At 37.5% G+C, this 21,238-nt stretch overlaps 1 protein-coding gene and 1 long non-coding RNA gene across 2 annotated transcripts; both read right to left on the bottom strand.

The window, feature by feature from the left end:
• Nucleotides 1-8,571: 8,571 nt before the first annotated feature.
• si:ch73-170d6.2 (uncharacterized) lies at nucleotides 8,572-19,996 on the bottom strand. Its single transcript, XM_028594376.1, has 4 exons — nucleotides 19,948-19,996; nucleotides 19,438-19,512; nucleotides 16,889-17,239; nucleotides 8,572-10,032 (listed from the first exon to the last, which is right to left on the bottom strand). The coding sequence occupies exons 3-4, from the start codon at nucleotides 17,090-17,092 to the stop codon at nucleotides 8,572-8,574; spliced, it is 1,665 nt and encodes a 554-aa protein (XP_028450177.1). The 5' UTR covers nucleotides 17,093-17,239; nucleotides 19,438-19,512; nucleotides 19,948-19,996.
• Nucleotides 10,052-13,182, bottom strand: LOC114565495 (uncharacterized). Its single transcript, XR_003693936.1, has 3 exons — nucleotides 13,134-13,182; nucleotides 12,646-12,715; nucleotides 10,052-10,356 (listed from the first exon to the last, which is right to left on the bottom strand). It is a non-coding gene; the product is annotated as an uncharacterized LOC114565495 (long non-coding RNA).
• Nucleotides 19,997-21,238: the final 1,242 nt, after the last annotated feature.

The raw sequence follows: 21,238 nt of genomic DNA, 5'->3' as shown, positions 1-21,238 counted from the left end.
GAAATATACATGAAAGCAGACTGGAAAAAAAAATCGCATTTGAAAAAGTGGAAAAACAAAAAAGTCACAAAATAAAATGAACATAAAACATGCCAGGGGTCAGCAACGTGACAATATTAGAGTACAGTCTTACAGTTATAATCACTTTTAGTTTTTTGACGAAGTAATTGTCTTAATGTATTGCACCATTTCTTTCATCAACACAATAAAGTGAGGTTATACTGGCAAATTAACGTTTAAGGATGTAAAATTTAGCAAAGAATATTATGAGATGGTTAGCACTGTGGCCAGCAAGAAGGTTCCCGGTTCGAATCCCAGTCGTCCCAGGCCTTTCTGTGTAGAGTTTCCATGTTCTCCCCATGTCTTCGTGGGTTTCCCCCAGGAGCTCCAGTCCCCCCACCATCAAAAACATGTACTAGGTTCTCCCGTCAGTGCCCTTGAGCAAGGCGCTGACTCAGATCTGGAGTTGGTCCCCGGGCGCTGTGATTGGCTGCCCAGTGCTCCCTTGAGGGATGGGTTAAATGCAGAGAATGAATTTCGCTTCATGTATGTGTATGTAACAATAAAGTACCTTTAAATAATATATTTTCCAGAAAATGTGCAAAGAATGAACACTTTGAATGTAAACAAAGCATGCAAGAAATGCAATGCACCGTCCAGCGGTTGAATGTAACAAAGTACATTTACTCCAGTACTGTACTTAAGTCCAAATGTTTTCAAATACTTTTTCATGCTACTTTCTACTTCTACTCCGCTACATTTCAGAGGGAAATATTGTACTTTTTACTCCACTACATTCATCTGTTCCAGCTTTAGCTACCAGTTACTTTAGTTACTCTACTACATTCATCTGTTACAGCTTTAGTTACTAGTTACTTTAGTTACTCTACTACATTCATCTGTTACAGCTTTAGTTACTAGTTACTTTAGTTACTCTACTACATTCATCTGTTACAGCTTTAGTTACTAGTTACTTTAGTTACTCTACTACATTCATCTGTTACAGCTTTAGTTACTAGTTACTTTAGTTACTCCGCTACATTCATCTGTTCCAGCTTTAGTTACTAGTTACTTTAGTTACTCCACTACATTAATCTGTTACAGCTTTAGTTACTAGTTACTTTAGTTACTCCACTACATTCATCTGGTACAGCTTTAGTTACTAGTTACTTTACACATTAAGATTCCTGCACACAAAACACATGTAGTTTATAAAATCTGATGTTTTATTATAAAGGAAACTAGCCAACAATATAACATCAGCTGAGATGATGAGACCATTAAACACACAACTGGTTGGATCCTTTACACTTTCTACAATGGGAGGATTCTTCTTTACTTTTACTGTGAAAGTTGGACACAAGTTGATAGCTCTGGTAGTGCAGCATGTGTAGTAGTGTGCAGTCACTTGTTAAATAAGTATTTAACCCTCCTGTTGTCTTCGGGTCCAATTTGACCCATTTTTAAATATTCTATAACAGATTTTTGTGTTTCTTTATACATAATTGCCCAAAAAATAACACGGATGGATGATTTTTTAAAACGCTCTTAGGATCAGCTTGGTACTTTCATTTACGTTTGGGTTTTGTTATTCAATTTTATAGCATTGTCCTGATTACAGTTTTTCTTGATTACTTTGATACAGCAGTCAACTCAAACTCCACATTTTCAAAACAGTTAACACACAGGCCGAAACAGTGGCCCTCATGGTCAAAATGAAACATTTTGTTTGCAAAAGGCTCTAACCGTGCCAAAACATTTAAAACAAAAGCAAATTTTGCATTCAAACAACACAACTTGCAAACAAGTTTATGAGCTCTTCCAATCAACCATTACACAGTGGACAACAAAATACAAAATACAGCACTCAGTGCGAATCAGTGCACCATTGCTTGTCATTGTAGCATATTACTGTACGGAGCTTTCATGCCAGAGCCATTTGTTGTCAAATTTGCCTTCTTGCCAAGAATTGGATCCAGAATCAGAAATGATTTGATGCAAATTTTATTGATTCCATTGTTATTTTCAAACTGTGGCTGAAAACTGAAATACTGTAAATTTTACACAAAATACATGTAAACCAAACCAAAATAAATTCTATTAGAGTATAAGAAATTAGGAAAATAAAAATAAAATATATTACAGTAAAGTATAAACATCTATTGCTGTAGAGTATAAAAAATAGCCACTATTGATACTCAGTCTCTTCTGTCTTGATGATGGGGCCACATGGCCTAACCCTGCTGACTGATTGCTAATTGAAGATTTGTGTCAAGGAGTGTCAAAGAGGTGCTTCAGTGATTTCTTACTGATGTAGGTAGTTTCTAATAGTTAGGAACAGATGGTTTCTGTTTGGTTACCATAGCTAAAACAGTGGAGGTTGGACTGCTTGAATGACATCCGTGTTAACTGTTCTGCAAAAGCGTGGGGGAAATGTGTCAATCCAATGAGAAAGGGTTAACACATTTGCAAGAGGTGTCTTCTGCTCTGCTGAGACGGTGATGATGAAAACCAAGTGGATCCCAGTTTCTTTAAGCAGGTCAAAGCAATCAAGAAAAACTGTAAACTGACAGTCTGTGATTATCTATAGACATCCTCTGATCTTATTAGTTAAAATAATTTACAATTCCTGCTTTTTTTAAGACAATGTGATTTTACTTCATATTAATAAGGCTTACTGACCATCAGTTCAAAAAATAAGTGTAAAACTAGTGGTGATAAGGTTATAGGGGTGTAAATATGGTACCGGTGGCAGTAAAAAACATATTTGAAAATGTTGAAAAAAAACAAAAATGGCGTGTGACAAAAAAGACTTGGTTTTGACCCTTAAAGACAACACAAAGTTTAACACATTATGATTAAAACCTGGAAGTTGTAATGTGTCTGCATTTGTCTATAAACATATTTTTTGATATCCTTGTTTTTGTCTTAGAGTAAAGGATATCATTTGTTTTTAAATTGTGAACTTGACATGTGCTTCCTTTTCTGCACTTTTTAGGACTTGATTTGTATCTGTCAGTGTTATGATTTGTTGTTTTCTATAGTTGTGACAACATTCTTATGTGGAAATAAAGCTTTACTCATGTTTTAACAGACATTAAAGATACTAAAACATTACCAATAATCTATCACAGTGTTCTCAAATGAGGGTACCTGTAAAAAAACAAGTTTTAGAAACTCTGATCTATCAGAACCTGAGATCCTCAACAGATTTCACTCAATGAAATGGACACCAGTTTAACTCTTAACCTGTAATACTCAGTATATTAATGCATGTTATACAGCACAGATTACATGTGTGATACTACTTTTAATCTGTCCACTGTTGCAGACACCTGATTGGGACATACGACATCAGTTGAGTCCTGAGGAGGCGGAGCTTTGTGAGCAGATCCATGTGACCATCGACCCCCATGACTGACAAGCCGAGGATCTCAGATCCTGACGAGTAAAGCAAACTCGTTAATGATGATTGAGATATAAACTTTATATATATATATATATATATATATATATATATATATATATATATATATATATATATATATATTGTATATATACATATACAAATATACTCATACCATACCACATTGTTCGCCATGCCTGAAGGTTTTTTCCAAGATGTTTGGCTAATTGCGATGTAGTTGAGAACCTGTGGCCAAATCCACAACACAGAGTTGATGAAGATGTAGAAGTACAGTAATCACAGCTCTGTTGTACTTTTTAAAGTTGAGGAACACTGCATTAGATGTTTTACAGTAGTACTGTCTTTTCTTTTCTGTTTCCTAGCTATTTATTTTTGCTTTGATTCAAATAAACCTATGTTGTGATCGTACTTTATTGTTTTTCATCAATACATTTCAGATTTTGTTCAATGACTCCACTGTGTCTGTAGTATTCTCTCTACTACTGCAGTACTTTTACAGGGATGTATTTACATGTAGTACCATAATGAAACATGTATCACCTATTTTGTACTACAATATTTAATGATTGTACGAACAATGACCCAGTGAAACTATGGGTAGCTTGTGTGTGGGTGATCTAAAGTAATAGTAATAGTAACTGTATCAGTCATAAACAGGTTATGAAAAAACATTTAAAGATGTTTATTTGTTGTGACATTTGACAACATACACACTTTACTCCCTATGGTAACCTAAGTATGCTATAAAATGTTGATGTTACCGTTACCGTTATGTTAGAATGTTTTTTTTATATTTATATTGTTTTCTTTTTTTTGTATATGAATCCTGATGAAGAAGTGAAATGAACGGATGGTGTGTGTGTGTGTGTGTGTGTGTGTCTGTGTCTGTGTCTGTGTGTGTGTACAGATGGTGTGTGTGTGTGTGTGTGTGTGTGTGTGTGTGTGTGTGTGTGTTTGAGTGTGTGTGTGTGTTAAGGTTTAACTGAGGTAATATGAAGGTGATACTTTGTACTAATATTTAGTGTCATTAAATTCAACATGTTTTAATACCAAATGTTCAGTTTTTTGTGTGGAAGTTTTCACTGAAAATGCTGAACTCAAATCATGTACTCTAAAGATATCCCAAAGATCAACTTTACATTGTGTGTCCAAATATATATCAAAGTTATTAATGCTGAACTATGCTGAAGAGCCATTTTTTGGTGCAATTTTTTATCCTCAATTTGCAATTCACCAACTTCACAAGTTACACGTGACACAATTCATGTACTGTCATATACAAAATCCTTTGGTTAGCTCAAATGTACACTTATACATTCCTGTTCAGGGTGACCGTGACTATGAACATGTCAAATTTCATGTGATTTTACTGTATAGTTTTTTAGAAAATTAGAAAATTTCCACCAATAAAGTTTATTGCCACATAAATTACACTTATGCGGACACAAATCAGAATCAGAAATGGGTTTATTGAATGAACCCATTTGGTTTTTGTTTTTTTTGGGGGGTGGTTTATTTGTAGGCCTTGCAGCTCCCATACCAGGAAGTGATGCTGTAAGTCAGTATCTAATCATGCCCCTGTAGTTAAGGTGATAAGGTGGGGAGACCTGCTTTTCTGAGTATTCAAAGGGGGTAAATATGCTGCCATAGGTGCCGATAGGTGCTCCAGAGCTTGAGCACCCACGGAAAATACTGAGCATCCACGGGGGAAAACGTAAATCGGCGCCTATGCATATCAGTTAATCTTCTCATCTCCAATCCTATCTGTATCTGTGAGAAGTGGCGCTGTCCTGAGTTGAAAGCCTACTTTACGGCTTTATTATCAAGTTAATAGGCGTGTGTGTTCATGTCGCTGTCCATTTCCTAAGGTTTTGAAATGCAAATATACTTTTTTAAAGGGTGTGAGATTATTTTTTGGGGGGCGTTTTTATTATTAGATAGTGACAGTGGATAGACAGTAAAGGGTGGTAGTTATGACATGCAGCAAAGGACCGCAGATTGGATTTGAACAAAGGCCGCTGCAAAATACTCAGCCTACATTGGGCGGGTCAGAGCTGATATAAGCATGTAAAAATGCAAATAAATCAGTGAATGAACAGGCATTTAAGTGAAATAAATCTTCATATTTTTTGTCTGTGACTGAGACAACACTAAGGAAAAATGTGGTCGATTTTGTGATGAGGCCGAATACAACAGCACTGCCGAGGTCTATCCACACAGCTTTGCCGACCAGACGTGCAGGCAAGCTGGGTTAAAACCTTCAAAGATAAGAGGGCTAGCGTTAAGCTAAGGCTAACTCCTTATCGACTATCACTACAGAGCATTTTCCTAGCCAATGTACGGTCTTTAGGAAACAAAAGGGATAATCCTCGGCTGCAGATCGACATTCGTAAAAGTATTATGGACTGCAACATCAGGATTTTCACAGAAACATGGTAACAGAGTGCTGTGCAACAGCATGTGCAGAGTGCGGACGATTAGTGTGATGCTACGATAGAGAGACACGAGTGTATAGTTGACGTTATCACTAATCACTCACAGACCCTCCCACTCTCACACACATTGGCCAACTCTGGCTGACTTGCTCTCTCCTCCTTTTCAGCATATGGTAAAAATTAAATTAAATGTTTTAAGAATTACTCGCACTTTCTCATTAAATGCTTGTAAAATGCGACCATTTGGTCGCAGTCTGGAGCCCTGTTATTTACGGTACAGTACAGAGGATGAGTTTAGGAGGAAAGAAGCTGCTCTGTATTCCTGTGGTACAACAGCAGATACTACTGCATCGCTTATCATTCGGCAGCAGGGTGAACAGACTGTTGCTAGGGGGTATTGTCTTTTAGTAACCGAGCTCTGTGCTGGCTTTAAAGAGGGAAATTCAAATAATATTACTCCACATAGTTGGTTCTCATCTACCGACTCAAGTTGTATTTCAGACATTAAGCAATCAGCACTGGTTGTATATTTAATAATTAGGTATTCAATTCTTATCAATTTAAATGATTACATTTCTTTGCTGCCGTAGTCTCTAACAGAGGTAAGTTACAAACTATATGATATGCTAATGTTTGAAGATTGAAGTTGCAAAATGGCAACATGTGACTCCAAAGGCAGCATCAGTAATAAGTTAATTCACCTGCAACTGTCAACAATAAGTTCACAGTTTGCAAGTTATTTTTTTCTTTTTTGTGGGAGAATTTCTAAATCCTGTAAGATACTAATTTCCCAAACACAAACATCAGATTTCCCAATTCCCTAGTTTAGTTGTCCACCTCATTCTTATTAACGGCTGATCATATTATTAGAAAATGCTGTGCTGCCACCCTGTGGACAAGGTTTCTAGCCTCATGAGACCGTCCTGATCTGAGCTCCAGTTTCGCAGATCAGTCTGGCATCTTGAGATAGAGAAAATTTGGAGCGGTTAGCCAAACGACCGGGCCAATCAGCATTGGTTTTGAGGCGGGTTAGGTGGTGATAGACAGATGGTTTATCCAATCAGCTAACCAGTATTTTCAGACAGCGGTCCAGGAACCTGAAATGGTGCCTTTTATTCCTAAATTCTCGTTACACAAGCGGCAAATCTCCTTTACCGACATGTTGCTTGCTTGCTGAGCTAACGAGCTATGCTTTGCCTGCAGCAGCAGGGGCGGGCTTGTGGTTGTATTTTCATATGCTTTGTGGATCTGATTGGTTGATTTGGCCCGTCTGTCACCAACATAGGTGATAGACAGATGGTTCATCCAATCAGCTAACCAGTATTTTCACCCCTTCTCAAAAGTTCTCCAACGGAAAGTTCCCAGATGGATATGCCGAGCAAAGTGCAAAGTGATTACAACCTCCCCATATCACTAAACACAATCCTAATACAGCTCAGCTCTCCTCTATCGGTCAGTGGGAATGCAAAACGTATTGTGAGGTAACAGAAAGGTACGTTTAACTGTCAAATCTAACTTTCATCTTTTTGAATGAAACTATTGTGGTCAGGTTTGTTCCATATCTCTGATATTTAGTCATTTTATGAAGTTGTTTTAACTGCTTGGACTAGAAGTCTAGCCCAAAAGATGTTGGACTAGAAGTTGTTCCAAAACTGTGTAAAGGTTGATTTGAAATGTCCTAGAAGAGGAGTTGACACATCAGAAAACAGCAGGAAACACTTAAAGCAGCATTTATACAAAACTGATTTTATTTGTAGCCTCCATACTACAGGAAAATAAAATGCAATTCAATACATATTTTTGTTAAAAAAAAAGCTATATTTTTCAAATATCAAAGAAAAAATTGAAAAGCAGAAAACAAAACTTTAAAACTTTACAAGAAGTTAATATCCTTATATAAAACACTGTATTGGATACTGTAAACTAAGTGCAGTGTAGATATATGTAAACATTTAAGGAATTACATAAATGATGATAAAATATAATTATGATCACATTTTCAGTTTTCAGGTTTGCAGAGTTAAAAGAACTGCAGACTTTTACATTGGTGGTGATGCTGACAGGAAGTCAATGGTCAAAAGGAATAAAAAAGTCAAAGGAATACATTTGCAGGAACACGTTTTTACAAAAGAAACGCCAGATTTTATCTTAACAAATTTATGCTTGAGATTTCCGTAGTCAAAGTAATTTTAATCTCAGGCTTAGTAACAAGACACATACTCTGCTTTTTGTCTTGTGAATATCAGAGAACAAACTCATTGCCTCCACTGAGGCTTGACCTCAGATTTCTCTCTTTCAATAAGTATGTCAATGTACTTTGGAAGAGTATCCGGCTTAATTTCTGGCTGAACAAGATCACATTTTACAACACATAAAAATCAACAATGACATAACACATGCTTTTCCTTCAGTAGGTGTCTGATTAGAGCTGAAGCAATGTGATAGCAATTTGAAAGTGTATAGATAGCACGGTACACAGCTTTGAGTGTCGTGTCGACACATGTCATTTAACACCCCTTTCTCATTGCAAACTCGTCATATAAGGACGCTTTCAGGAACTGTTTCAAACTAACGCTTCAAACTAGGCTGCTGCACTACGACTGAAATTGTAAACACAAAACACAAAGAAGAAATTAAACATTTTTGTGATTTAAAAAATGTTTGATGGAATGTGTTTAGTCTTGGTTGGCACAAGTCCTGATTTTGCTCCTAGATTTGAGACTCTTGACGATGGAGGAGTTTCTCTCCTCTGGCTGCTTTAGCCATTAACTCTGCTTTATCTCTCATGTTCATCAAGGACTCAACTCGTTGATTCCAGCCTAGCTTGGCCTCAGCTTTCTCTCCCTCAATAAGCATGTCAATGTAGTCTGTAGTGGAGAGAGGATCTGGCTTCAGTGCTATCTCTTTAAGTCTGTTTAAACACTGAGAAGACCTCTCCATCAGTTTCACCACCTCAGCCTGCACACGCTTATAGTCAGCTTTCAGCTCATTAACCAATTCTTCAACAGTTATTTTAGCCTTTGTGGCCTTCTGGTACTTTTCTTTCAGCTCTTGCACTGTTAGTTTTTCTTTAACATCCTTATACTCCCATTTGTACTTCTGATTATGATGTACACTCCAATGACATTTATTTGGACACTCAGTACAGTATCCATTACTTCCCATTGCACAACAGCCTGCTTTATTTGCATCATTTGGTATTCCACAGGGATAGTGACAGGTGACATGGCACTGCTGACAGTTGGTGATGTAAGTTCCAGTTCCAGAAATATCTATTTGAACAGGCTTTTTGACGTTGACATCAAACTCAAAGTTCTCATTTCTGCTGATTTCTCCCTCATGCTCTTTTAGTTTTCCAGTTGTCTCTTTTATCTCCTCGAGCTTGGCTAACCCAACTTTAACCTGCTTCTGCACATTTTCAACTGAATTCTCTAGCTGGTTTCTTTCTCTGAGGACCTCTTTAGTCAATGTCAAGCTTTTGGTTTCTATCATATTTAAAGCAGCAAAGAACCTCTTCATGCTTTTTGTTCCCATGTTCCAAAACATCTTATCAAAGCCTCCTTCATCTTCATCATCCCCACTCATACTGTCTGCTGCAGATGATTTGTTGTCTGCAAACAACGCTGAATTATTGAATTTGAAGTGAACTGGCAGCCCACCTTTTGTTTTAGGACATGGGACACCTGAAGCATTGATTGCCTCTAGAACTGGTGGTTGCTGTCCGTCTGCGAATGTCACCAGAACCCGGATGTTTTCTGCCACATCTTTGCCAAAGATTGAGAGCACCGAATCAAACACATATTTCTGTGATGGTGTGAGTCGTGCTAAAGCAGCCTGAGCTACAAAACACACAGCGTCAATTTCAGTGACACCACAATCAGCAGAGAAGAGATTACGTATCTGTTCTGTGATCATCTGGTCTCGTTTTATGCCTCTTGTATCTCCAAAGCCTGGAGTGTCAACAATGGTCAGTGAGCAATCTATTTCAAAGCCTTCCTCGTAGTTGATTTTGTACACCGTGACTTCAGAAGTCTGACTTTCAGATTGTGATTTCGACTGACCCTCATCAACTAACTTAAACCGATATGAATCCTCCCATTTAACACCTAGAATGTAATTGATCATCCCATTGATGAGAGTTGACTTCCCAGCCCCAGTTGCTCCGAGAACCATTATGGTGCGATTAGATTTATCTTTTGACTCTTTACCCAATCTGAATCGCTTGCACCCATCAACATTGATTTGTTCTTCTTTCAGGTCAACTATATAAACAGGGAGAGGCCCTATTTTAGGTTTTAGCAATGTGCTTTTTTCTTTATAACCATCAGCAGGCCGTTTGGGGCTTTTGAAATAACTCAACATTTTATAGTCCTAAATTTAGAATCAAGATGACCAATCAGAAATCAGAAAACATTTAAGACTCCAAGTTTGTGCAATAAAAGTGTAGGTCTTCTATGTATGTCTTTGGCTCTGGAAGTGCACTCAGGTCCAAAACTGCAAAAGATGAAAAGCACAAAAATTAAAAATGCAATGAATTCAACCCTCAGTTGCAGCATCCCTGTGTGTTACCTATTGCTCCTAGTGCAACCTTAAAACTAATACAGACTCAGATATCCGACTAATATTGAAATACGTAAGGCACAGATACAGTGTACTACTGTCAAGAAGCAATATTAATTGAGTGTCAGCGTCAGTTCTGGCAGGCCAAGTAGTCAAGACACTGCTAACCGTTATTGGCCACCAACACGGTGCTACCATCTGCATCAGTGCATCAGCTGGTCAACTCCCCTCGCTGCTGAATGGCTACTTAAATCAGCTTTAGTTGCTCTAACTGCTTGCTGCTCGCATCTATGCAACCCACCTCCTCCCCAGCTCCACCTTGTCGTGTATAATGTGGCATAGGCTTCTATGTCATCGTTGCTGCTCTGTTCATATGGGGGAATAGCTTAGCTCTCCAAATCTTAAACTGTGTGATCGTCCCCTAATGCTGCTGCTGCTGTCCTCTGAACAGAGCCATACTAATCCATACCATTTAATTTGTGACTTATTATTCATTTATTTCAAGTATTTTTATTGTCTGCGTTGTTTTTGACTTAATGGACCTGATGAAAATGTAAAACAATTGTTAAAATATTTTTTGGGAATATTTTCCATTATAGCATGTTATTGGGACAATATCTATGAACTAAGTTAAAGGGAGTGGGTTAAGGTGGATGAACATGACAAATATTGAGTACTGTACTGCATTTGTACTTGTATGATATCTCTTCATTAAAAAGTCATTGTTTATTAACACATGGGAGGTAAAGAATTTTAACATCTAGGGTTATAAGGAGAAATAAACTCAGGTGAACAAAACCTGCTAGCGAGTAGGTTAGACCGTTGGTACGTTGCCATAGGAACTGACTCAGAGATGTGGCTGAACTGTTTTTGTGAAACCCAAAACTCCAGAGAGTCAACCAACACTAAGTTTGAACTAAACCTGCCTTCTGAAATGGGGCCCACAGTGTCACCTAGAAACATAAAAATAGCAGAAGGTATTTTCAGGTCTCCTGAAATAACAATCAATATTCCTGCATGTTTGTTGTGAATGGATACCATTATCTTTATTGTAAGGTTTTTTTCTTTCTCTTCTTTTAATCTTTATGTAAAACACTTCAAGTGGGTATGAAATGTGCTACATAAATAAATGATTTGTTTTCTTTTTCTTTTCTGATGTGTACAGAATATATGGAAGGCAATATCATTTTAATACATAAGAAAATGAGCATCAACTCAGACCTATTTCCTAGCAGAAATTTTGACTCAAAGCAAGCAAAGGTGTAAAAACTAACATTAATACTGACTCTGTTGCTCAGTTGTTACCGGGCATTTAAATTAAAAGAGCAATCTGGTGATTTGCAGCAGGGTTGTGCGGTGTATTATTTTTTTACCCTCATGATTTTAAACGTACCTGTGGTAGCGATAAAGCAGTGATGTTTCCTGTTTCCTGTACGGGACTCTCACGCCTCCTCAAACCATAGCCAGGGTTTCCGTGGGGTCTAAAAAAATCTAGGCCTTAAAAGTTATTTTAAATGGCTCTTAATTTCCCTATGTATGTATCCCCACCTGCTTATCCTATTAATGCTCATTGAAAGTTTTTTTTATTCTGTAGTTCTTTTTTCGCTCATCACTTTTATTTAATTTTAATATGTTTCTTAACTTTGCAACAACTTTTGTGTCTGTATTTATACTATGTATATATAATATATACTTATACTATGACTGTATTTAATATGTATACTTATACTATATATACTTTTATGTCAGGATATAGGTCTTAATTTCATTTCATTCATTAAGGTCTTAAAAAGGTCTTAAAGTCTTAAATTTGACTTGAAACCCTGCATAGCTCAAAACACACTGACAGGTTTGATCAGCAGTTACATGATTGGCCACCAGAGCGTGACGTGGGGTTGCGTTTCTCTAAAAGTTGAGTCGGTCTCAACTTTTCACCACAGACCTGCTGCATTTTTTTTGAGTTTTCCCCCTGTGTCACTCCCCGCGTAAGCCAGCATTACCCATTCAAAATGAATGATAAGACCTGTGTTTTTGCTGGACCCTCATACAGCCAGCACAGGCTGTCTGAAAACGGCCTTAAGTCTCTCCAGTGAGCCACCATAGATTATATAGGGATCCTGTATCTATTCTTAACACCTGCACATTTCCTTTAACATGACCACATATATACCCTGAAAAAAGGTGAATTATGTCCCAAAAGTTAGTGTAATGGCGGCTGCCTACCTGCCAGGGGAACCAAGTTAGCTCCAGTATGACCTGCCCGAGGCAATCAGAAGAGTCAAGGGAGAAAAGTCTGCAGGAATAGAACAATTACCTAATTTAAATAAATGTCATTATTAGTATATCGAAAGGCGATACACAGACAGTGTAATTGTTACATGAACATCTAGCATCAGTGACTGCTACCCAAACATGATATTGAAAATCCATATTTGCCCTCCTTAAATTACGACTGTCTATATTTCATCAATGTGATGGTTACCATGCTTTTAGTCATCATGGTCTGAAACCTCTTTTTTATGGCATGCAAAAAAAATTATTTATGTAAAACTCAAACTGGGAGCCAAATTGACCAGTGCATTTGTTATACTTGTTCAAGATGGCCTACAAAAACAAATAATTCTAATACTAAAATTAATTCATACAATTATGTTAATACAACTAATATATTCACTATCAGAAACACTAAAAGATAAAAAGTGTGGACTTACAGATCAGTGTGTTCAGCAAGTTACCGCTCAGTTTGTCTCAGGAAGGAAGCGCGAGTTCTGTTTTAGTTTACTCTGCTGCTCCCTTTTATATAATCAGCCTACAGTAGACATACACACACACACATACACACAATTACAAACAAGTGAGACCATTTCTGAGAAACCACTCTCCGTAATATTGAAAGCAAAAGTATCTTTTGCATCTTTCCACTCAATTATAATAGACTAAAATAGAGTAGTAGTAAAGCATTTTTGTAATTTTATTTTCCATGCATAGTTATTTAAAAACGCAATTTTCTAATTGTGCAGTTGATGAATATTAATAGCAAAGACTAAAGGGAAAAAAACAAGCATATTTATGTGTGGGACTTAATTTGATTTAAAATCACACTGCATTATTACTTGTTTTAAATAAATTACTTTTTTGAAATATCAATTTATGGAGGGCCTAACATTAATTATTATTCAGAAGATGATCCTCATATCAATCACCGTGGTTACAGCTTGTAGCCATCCTAACCTTTGTAGCCTTTACTGATGTGTGTATGCCAAAGTTTAGTCAGGTTTTGAAACCATTTCAATTTTTTCAAATGCTATATATAATGGTTATTTGAGTAATTTGGTTAAAAAGAAACCCAAATTTCTGTTATAGAAGTTTTGAAAACGGGTCAAATTTGACCGAGGACAACATGAGAGTTAAGTGTCTGTAAGAAGAAGCAACACAGAGCCAGAAGTATGAGGAAACAATTTCAGACCTATCAGCAGATGAATGTCAGACAAAGCAGGTGGAGAACTGAATGTGACTTTGCAGCTTCTCTCACCCCCATTGGACCGAGATCAAATACTTAGAAAAGTCACCTAACTGCTGAGTGGCAGCAGCCGGAGTCTGAGAAGGGTGGGGGAATAGTTGTGGAATTTGTTTCAACACAATTGAACTTGATCTGATTGCTATGAGGAACAGATCAGGTAGTGCTGTTACACAACAACACTGTACCAACTGGTTCATGGGATGTAACGTTTACTTTAGTTTTCTCTGAAACTCTCTATGCTTAATACTGGACCAATGTCAAAGACTGTTGTTCCCATCAGTCACTTAGACACAAAAACATGGAAAATAATAAAAACGTTTTTCCGATTTTTGAGGAAGTTTTTATGAATTTTGCTGTTTCCATCAACATTTTCTAATGCGATACTTCAAAATGTGCATAAACATAGGTTGATGGAAATGTGTCAGATAAAAGCAAGTGCCTTGCAGTGGATGGTGGTAAAATATGTCGACAATTTATTAAAGGGAAAAATCCCACGAATTTGAAAGTACATTTGAGAAGCGTGCACAAGGAGGCTAACCTAGTTTACCTTAACAAGGTAAAGGAGAACGCAAAGCCCCCTTTGCCCGAAAACTCTGCTGAGCTGCACTTTCATCTTTTAGCATTGCTTTGAGGCTTTGCAGTATTGGGATATAATGATAGTGCCTCTTCTGCTCTCTATCATTGTACCCAAGTGAGATTTCAACAGGCTGAACATAGTTAAAGTGTGTCTTGTAATATTGCAGCCTTCGATGGTGCATATTGTTGTCCTCCAGGAAACATGGTGTAAAGGTTCTTTTAGTGGTTGTCCAATAGGCTACAGAGACATTATTGACCCATCCACCAACTTAAAAGGAGTCACTGAGGTGAGATAATCAGGAGCAATGATAATTTGGTATGAATCTGAATATACAGATTCAATAGAATTAATCAAAAGAGGTGAATTTTATATCAGCTTACAAAGATATATTCCTGCCCTACATACATTCCAGACTGAAGGTTGTCATGACATTGTGTAAAGACATTGTTGTCGTGTTTTTTAAGTCAACTGTTTTTAATGTTTCCTCATTCCCCAAAACACAAAAGAACACTTGATTAAGTGTCTGGAAGAGGAAGAATACATTTTCAGGTATACATTTTTACAAAAGAAATGCCAGATTTTATCTTACACAAATTTATGCTTGAGATTTCCTTAGTCAAAGTAATTTTAATCTCAGGCTTACTAACAAGACACAGACTCATTTCTTCCACTGAGGCTTGGCCTCAGATTTCTCTCTTTCAATAAGTATGTCAATGCACTTTGGAAGAGTATTTGGCTTAACAAGATCACATTTTACAATACATACAAATCAACAATGAAATAACACATGCCTTTCCTTCAGTAGCTGTCTGATCAGAGCTGAAGCAATGTGATAGCATTTGGAAAGTGTATCGATAGCATGGCACACAGTTTTGAGTGTCGTGTTGACGCAGTATAAACTTATCATCCTAGATCTGAGATTCTTGACGATGGAGGAGTTTCTCTCCTCTGGCTGCTTTAGCCAATAACTCTGCTTTGTGTCTCATGTTCATCAAGGACTCAACTCGTTCCTTCCAGCCTGGCTTGGCCTCAGCTTTCTCTCCATCAATAAGCATGTCAATGTAGTCTGTAGTGGAGAGAGGATCTGGCTTCAGTGCTATCTCTTTAAGTCTGTTTAAACACTGAGAAGACCTCTCCATCAGTTTCACCACCTCAGCCTGCACACGATCATAGTCAGCTTTCAGCTCATTAACCAATTCTTCAACAGTTATTTTAGCCTTTGTGGCCTTCTGGTACTTTTCTTTCAGCTCTTGCACTGTTCGTTTTTCTTTAACATCCTTATACTCCCATTTGTACTTCTGATTATGATGTACACTCCAATGACATTTATTTGGACACTCAGTACAGTATCCATTACTTCCCATTGCACAACAGCCTGCTTTATTTGCATCATTTGGTATTCCACAGGGATAGTGACAGGTGACATGGCACTGCTGACAGTTGGTGATGTAAGTTCCAGTTCCAGAAATATCTATTTGAACAGGCTTTTTGATGTTGACATCAAACTCAAAGTTCTCATTTCTGCTGATTTCTCCCTCATGCTCTTTTAGTTTTCCAGTTGTCTCTTTTATCTCCTCGAGCTTGGCTAACCCAACTTTAACCTGCTTCTGCACATTTTCAACTGAATTCTCTAGCTGGTTTCTTTCTCTGAGGACCTCTTTAGTCAATGTCAAGCTTTTGGTTTCTATCATATTTAAAGCGACAAAGAATCTCTTCATGCTTTTTGTTCCCATGTTCCAAAACATCTGATCAAAGCCTCCTTCATCTTCATCATCCCCACTCATACTGTCTGCTGCAGATGATTTGTTGTCTGCAAACAACGCGGAATTATTGAATTTGAAGTGAACTGGCAGCCCACCTTTTGTTTTAGGACATGGGACACCTGAAGCATTGATTGCCTCTAGAACTGGTGGTTGCTGGCCGTCTGCGAATGTCACCAGAACCCGGATGTTTTCTGCCACATCTTTGCCAAAGATTGAGAGTATAGAATCAAACACATATTTCTGTGATGGTGTGAGTCGTGCTAAAGCAGCCTGAGCTACAAAACACACAGCGTCAATTTCAGTGACACCACAATCAGCAGAGAAGAGATTACGTATCTGTTCTGTGATCATCAGGTCTCTTTCTATGCCTCTTGTATCTCCAAAGCCTGGAGTGTCAACAATGGTCAGTGAGCAATCTATTTCAAAGCCTTTCTCGTAGTTGATTTTGTACACAGTGACTTCAGAAGTCTGACTTTCAGCTTGTGATTTCAACTGATCCTCATCAACTAACTTAAACCGATATGAATCCTCCCATTTGACACCTAGAATGTAATTGATCATCCCATTGATGAGAGTTGACTTCCCAGCCCCAGTTGCTCCGAGAACCATTATGGTGCGATTAGGTTTAGGATTAGGTTTTGACTCTTTACCAAAACTGAATCGCTTGCACCCTTTGACATTGATTTGTTCTTCTTTCAGGGGAACTTTATAAACAGGGAGAGGCCCTATCATGGGTTTTAGCAATGTGCTTTTTTCTTTATAACCATCAGCAGGCCGTTTGTGGCTTTTGAAATAACTTACATTAAACATTTTGAAGTCCTAAATTTACAATCAAGATGACCAAGACCAACCCTCTGAGGAGGTAGTAACTAATCAGAAAACATTTAAGACTCCAAGTATGTGCAGTAAAAGTGTAGGTCTATGTCTTCTGCTCTGGAAGTGCACTCAGGTCCAAATCTGTAAAATGTACAAAAATAAAAATGCACAGAATTCAACCCTCAGTTGCAGTACCACTGTGTGTTCCCTATTGCCACTAGTGCAACCTTAAAACTAGTACAGGCTCAGATCTCCCACTAATATTAAATTACGTAAAGTACAGGTATAGTGTGCTACTGTTAAGATGTAATATTAATATAAAACAATTGTTAAATCTTTTTGTGGAATATTTTCCATTATAGCACGTTATGGGACAATATTGGGTCAACTGACAAATTCAAATCAGCAGTTGGCAACAGAGCTACATATCAGGATTAAGATTAATTAAATTAAAGGCAGTGGGTTGAGGTAGATGATTTTACTTGTTTCAACAAAATCTCAAATATTAAGTACTGTACTTAACACATGGGGAGGTAAAGAATTTTAACATCTAGGGTTATAAAGGGAAATAAACTCAGGTAAAGAAAACCCAACCCGGTCTCATGGCAGGTCGTGAAATCACAAAGTCACGTTATTTTGATTTATTAATTTGTGTACACGTTACGATTTTGACGTTTTTTTCGTGTACATGCAACGATTTTTGAACGTGTACAGGTCACGCTTTTCGAACCTGCTCTGGGGGACGCAACAACGGGGAAATGAGGCGCCACAATAACGGGACAGTTGTGGTTAGGAAAAAAGAAGAACGAGGAAAGGAACCGTCACACGCGGGACACGCCGACAAAGGAACTGCAACACGCGGGACGCGATCCCCGGGGTGAAAGTCCTGTGTTTTCCGACCCATCCACCACCCTGACCAACCTTATCAATATTACTCGCTACCGTCAGCGTTGTGGGATCAAGAAATATGCTTCCCATTAAAATGCATTGCTTTCAATTTCGTAATTGCCACACGAAAAAAATGCCATTTACGTGTCCTGTCCACGACTTAATAGATTAAATAACATAACTATATAACAAACTGCCATGAGACCGAGCTAAAAAAACCTGATAGGAGCAGGTTAGACCGTTAGTACGTTGCCATAGCATCTGACTCAGAGTTGTGGCTGAACTGTCTTTGTGAAACCCAAAACCCAGAGAGTCAACTAACACTGAGTTTTCACTAAACATACTTTCTGAAATGGGGCCCACAGTGTCACCTAGAAACATCATACCAATGGCAGAAGGTATTGTCAGGTCTCCTGAAATAACATGCAATTTTTAAGTTTTAAGTCAATATTTCTGCATGTTTGTTGTGAATGGATACCATGAATCCATGCATGGCTTATGCAGAGAACAGTGTTCAGCACATTTAAAAAGCGCCATTTTGAATTGCAAAATGTGTGTAAAGCAGAAAATGTGTTTAGACTTTTGAAGACTTGAGAAGAGGTTTTCCTCTCTGTGTGTCAGTTTAAATACTTCTGCTATGCATGTCATTTTAGTGTGTTAGCAATTGGAAAAAACTGTAATACCATCAAGTGGGTATGAATTGTGCTACATAAATACTGCTTGTCCTGCTGCCTTGGATTTGTTTGTTTTTTCTTTTGTGATGTCTAAGGAATATATGGAAGGCAATACAATTTTAATATATAAGAAAATGAGCATCAACTCAGACCTTTTTCTTAGGAAAAACTTTGACTTAAAGCAAGCACAGGTGTACAAACTATCAGTTACACTTAAGTTGAAGGTATCTACAAAATAGTGACATGACACTGTCATCAACATGTCATAAACGTTTATAAACAAGTAATAAACGTTTATGACCACACTTTTAGTAAGTGTCATTCGGTTTTTGTCATGACAAGTTAGGGTTAGGGTTCATGTATCATGTGTCATGGCCGTGTCATTTGTTCTTGACAGTGTCATGTCACCCTTTATAGATACCTTCTAGTACAGTGTTACCAGTTGCAAAAAGAAATCAAAAGAGCGATCCGGTGATTTGCAGTGGGGGAGTGTCCTGTTGTGTTTTTAAACCACCCACAAAGAACAAGTACACATTATATATTGCAATTACTGTTTTCTGTCCAATTGATTGTAGATTTCAACATTTCCCACCGCACTTGCGCAGGATGTCTGAAAACGACCTGAAGACTCTCCAGTGAGCCACCATGGATTATATAGGGATCCTATTTGTATCCTGTACCTATTCTTAACACCTGCACATTTCCTTTATGCCAAAATACAGTATATACATTGAAAACAGTGAATTAGGTCCCCAAAGTTAGGCTGTGGCTGCTTACCTGCCTGCCTGGGGAAATCAAGTTAGTTCCAGTATGACCTGCCCGGAGCAATCAGTAGAGTCAAGGGAGAAAAGCCTGCAGGAGTAGAGAAATTACCTAATTTAAATAAATGCCATTATTATTAGTATACGAAAGGCGATACACAGAACAAAAGGAGGAGATGGTGTAACTGTTACGTGAACATCTGGCATCAGTGACTGCTACCCAAACATGATATTGAAAATCCATATTTGCCAATCCTTAAATTACGATTGTCTATATGTCATCAATGTGATGGTAACTATGATTTTACCCAGTCATCATGGTCCGAAACCTCTTTTTTACGTCATGCAAAAAATGTATTTCTCCAAAACTTAACCTGGGAGCCAAATTGGCCAGTGCATTTGTTATACTTGTTCAAGATGGACTACAAAAACAAATAATTTTAATACTAAAATGAATTCATAAAATTATGCTAATACAACTAAATCCACTATCACAAACACTAAGAGATAAGAAGTGTAGACTTACAAATCAGTGTGTTCATCAAGTTACCGCTCAGTTTGTCTCAGGAAAGGAGCTGGAGTTCTGTTTTAGTTTACTCTGTTCCTCCCTTTTATACATTCAGTCTACAGTACAGTCCACACCCATCCACCCCCTCCCCCCCCACACACACACACTTACAACAAATGAGACCATTTCCCAGAAATCTCTCTCCTTAATATTGAAAGCAAAAGTACATTTTGCATCTTTGCACTCAATTATAACAGACACATGCATATAATTCAGCAAATATCTAAAACAGAAGAGTAATTCATTTCCAAATCCTAATTCCCGAAAACCCTCTCATGTAAAAAATATCATTTCTAAACTGTGAATACATTTTTAAATGAGTTAATCTTATTACCAGATGTCTGAGATAAACAAGGACATAAACCGACTTAACAAGAGAAACCATTTCCCAGAAACCCACTGTCTAAACCTGAAAGTAAAAAAAAATTGCTGCAATGTTTTATCAATCATTAGCAAGTTATTGCCGCACAAATTTAACCCCCTGCAGAAGAACTGTTGTCAACACGACCACAATGTTTTCAGTAGCTCATCTACCTTAAAATAACAGGTTTTTTTTATATAATGTCAAACATGAGGTTAGGTATGTCTCTTTGATGCACTCAGCTGTGACAAACACATGACTTTTAGTATGTGGTTTGTAATAGATTTGAAATAAATGCATATTTGCCTTCCAGTTTCCTAGATAAATAATCTCTGATTTTAAAAGTTGTCAGCAGCAGGTAAAGGCTACCAGAGGTTGTCTTTTTCATTGTTACATGAGTCAAGGGTGAGTGTTTGTATTGGTATTTAGACTGTTAGGGAGAGCGTAAAGCTTCACTTCCTGACCCCCCTGTACAGACACAGAGGGGACTGATTGTACAGTGAGATGGCATCTGGCTGAAAGGACTTCCTGAGGTGGTCTCAGCCCAAACTCCTAAAATACAAAAACAACAACATGATTTTCATAAACAGGAAGGGCAAGTTCTGCTTCACTTTACTCTGCAGCTCATTTTATATATAGTGTTTACACACACACAAACAAACCAGGTTAATGACTTTACAACAAGTGAGACCATTTCTGAGAATCCTCTCTCCATAATATTGAAGGCAAAAGAATATTTTGCATATTTGCACTTAATGATAACAGATTGACAACACATGCATATAATTCAGCAAATATTTAAAACAGAGTAATTAATTTCCAAAACCTAATACTGAAAACCATCTCATCGAAAAATACTCAAAACTTAAAAATTTGTAAATTAGCACA

Source organism: Perca flavescens, chromosome 12 (assembly GCF_004354835.1).
Source record: "Perca flavescens isolate YP-PL-M2 chromosome 12, PFLA_1.0, whole genome shotgun sequence".
In the NCBI taxonomy this organism is placed as follows: Eukaryota; Metazoa; Chordata; class Actinopteri; order Perciformes; family Percidae; genus Perca; species Perca flavescens.
The sequence above is the reverse complement of the archived record's forward strand: the minus strand, read 5'-3'. Positions and strand labels throughout refer to the sequence as shown.

Bases quoted from the DNA above. Each gene is read 5' to 3' on its own strand.
- si:ch73-170d6.2 (XM_028594376.1), bottom strand. From the start codon at position 17,092: ATGTTTAATGTAAGTTATTTCAAAAGCCACAAACGGCCTGCTGATGGT. The intron at 10,033-16,888 runs GTTCTCGGAGCA...CGCACCATAATG, and splicing joins AACCTAATCGCACCATAATG to GTTCTCGGAGCAACTGGGGC.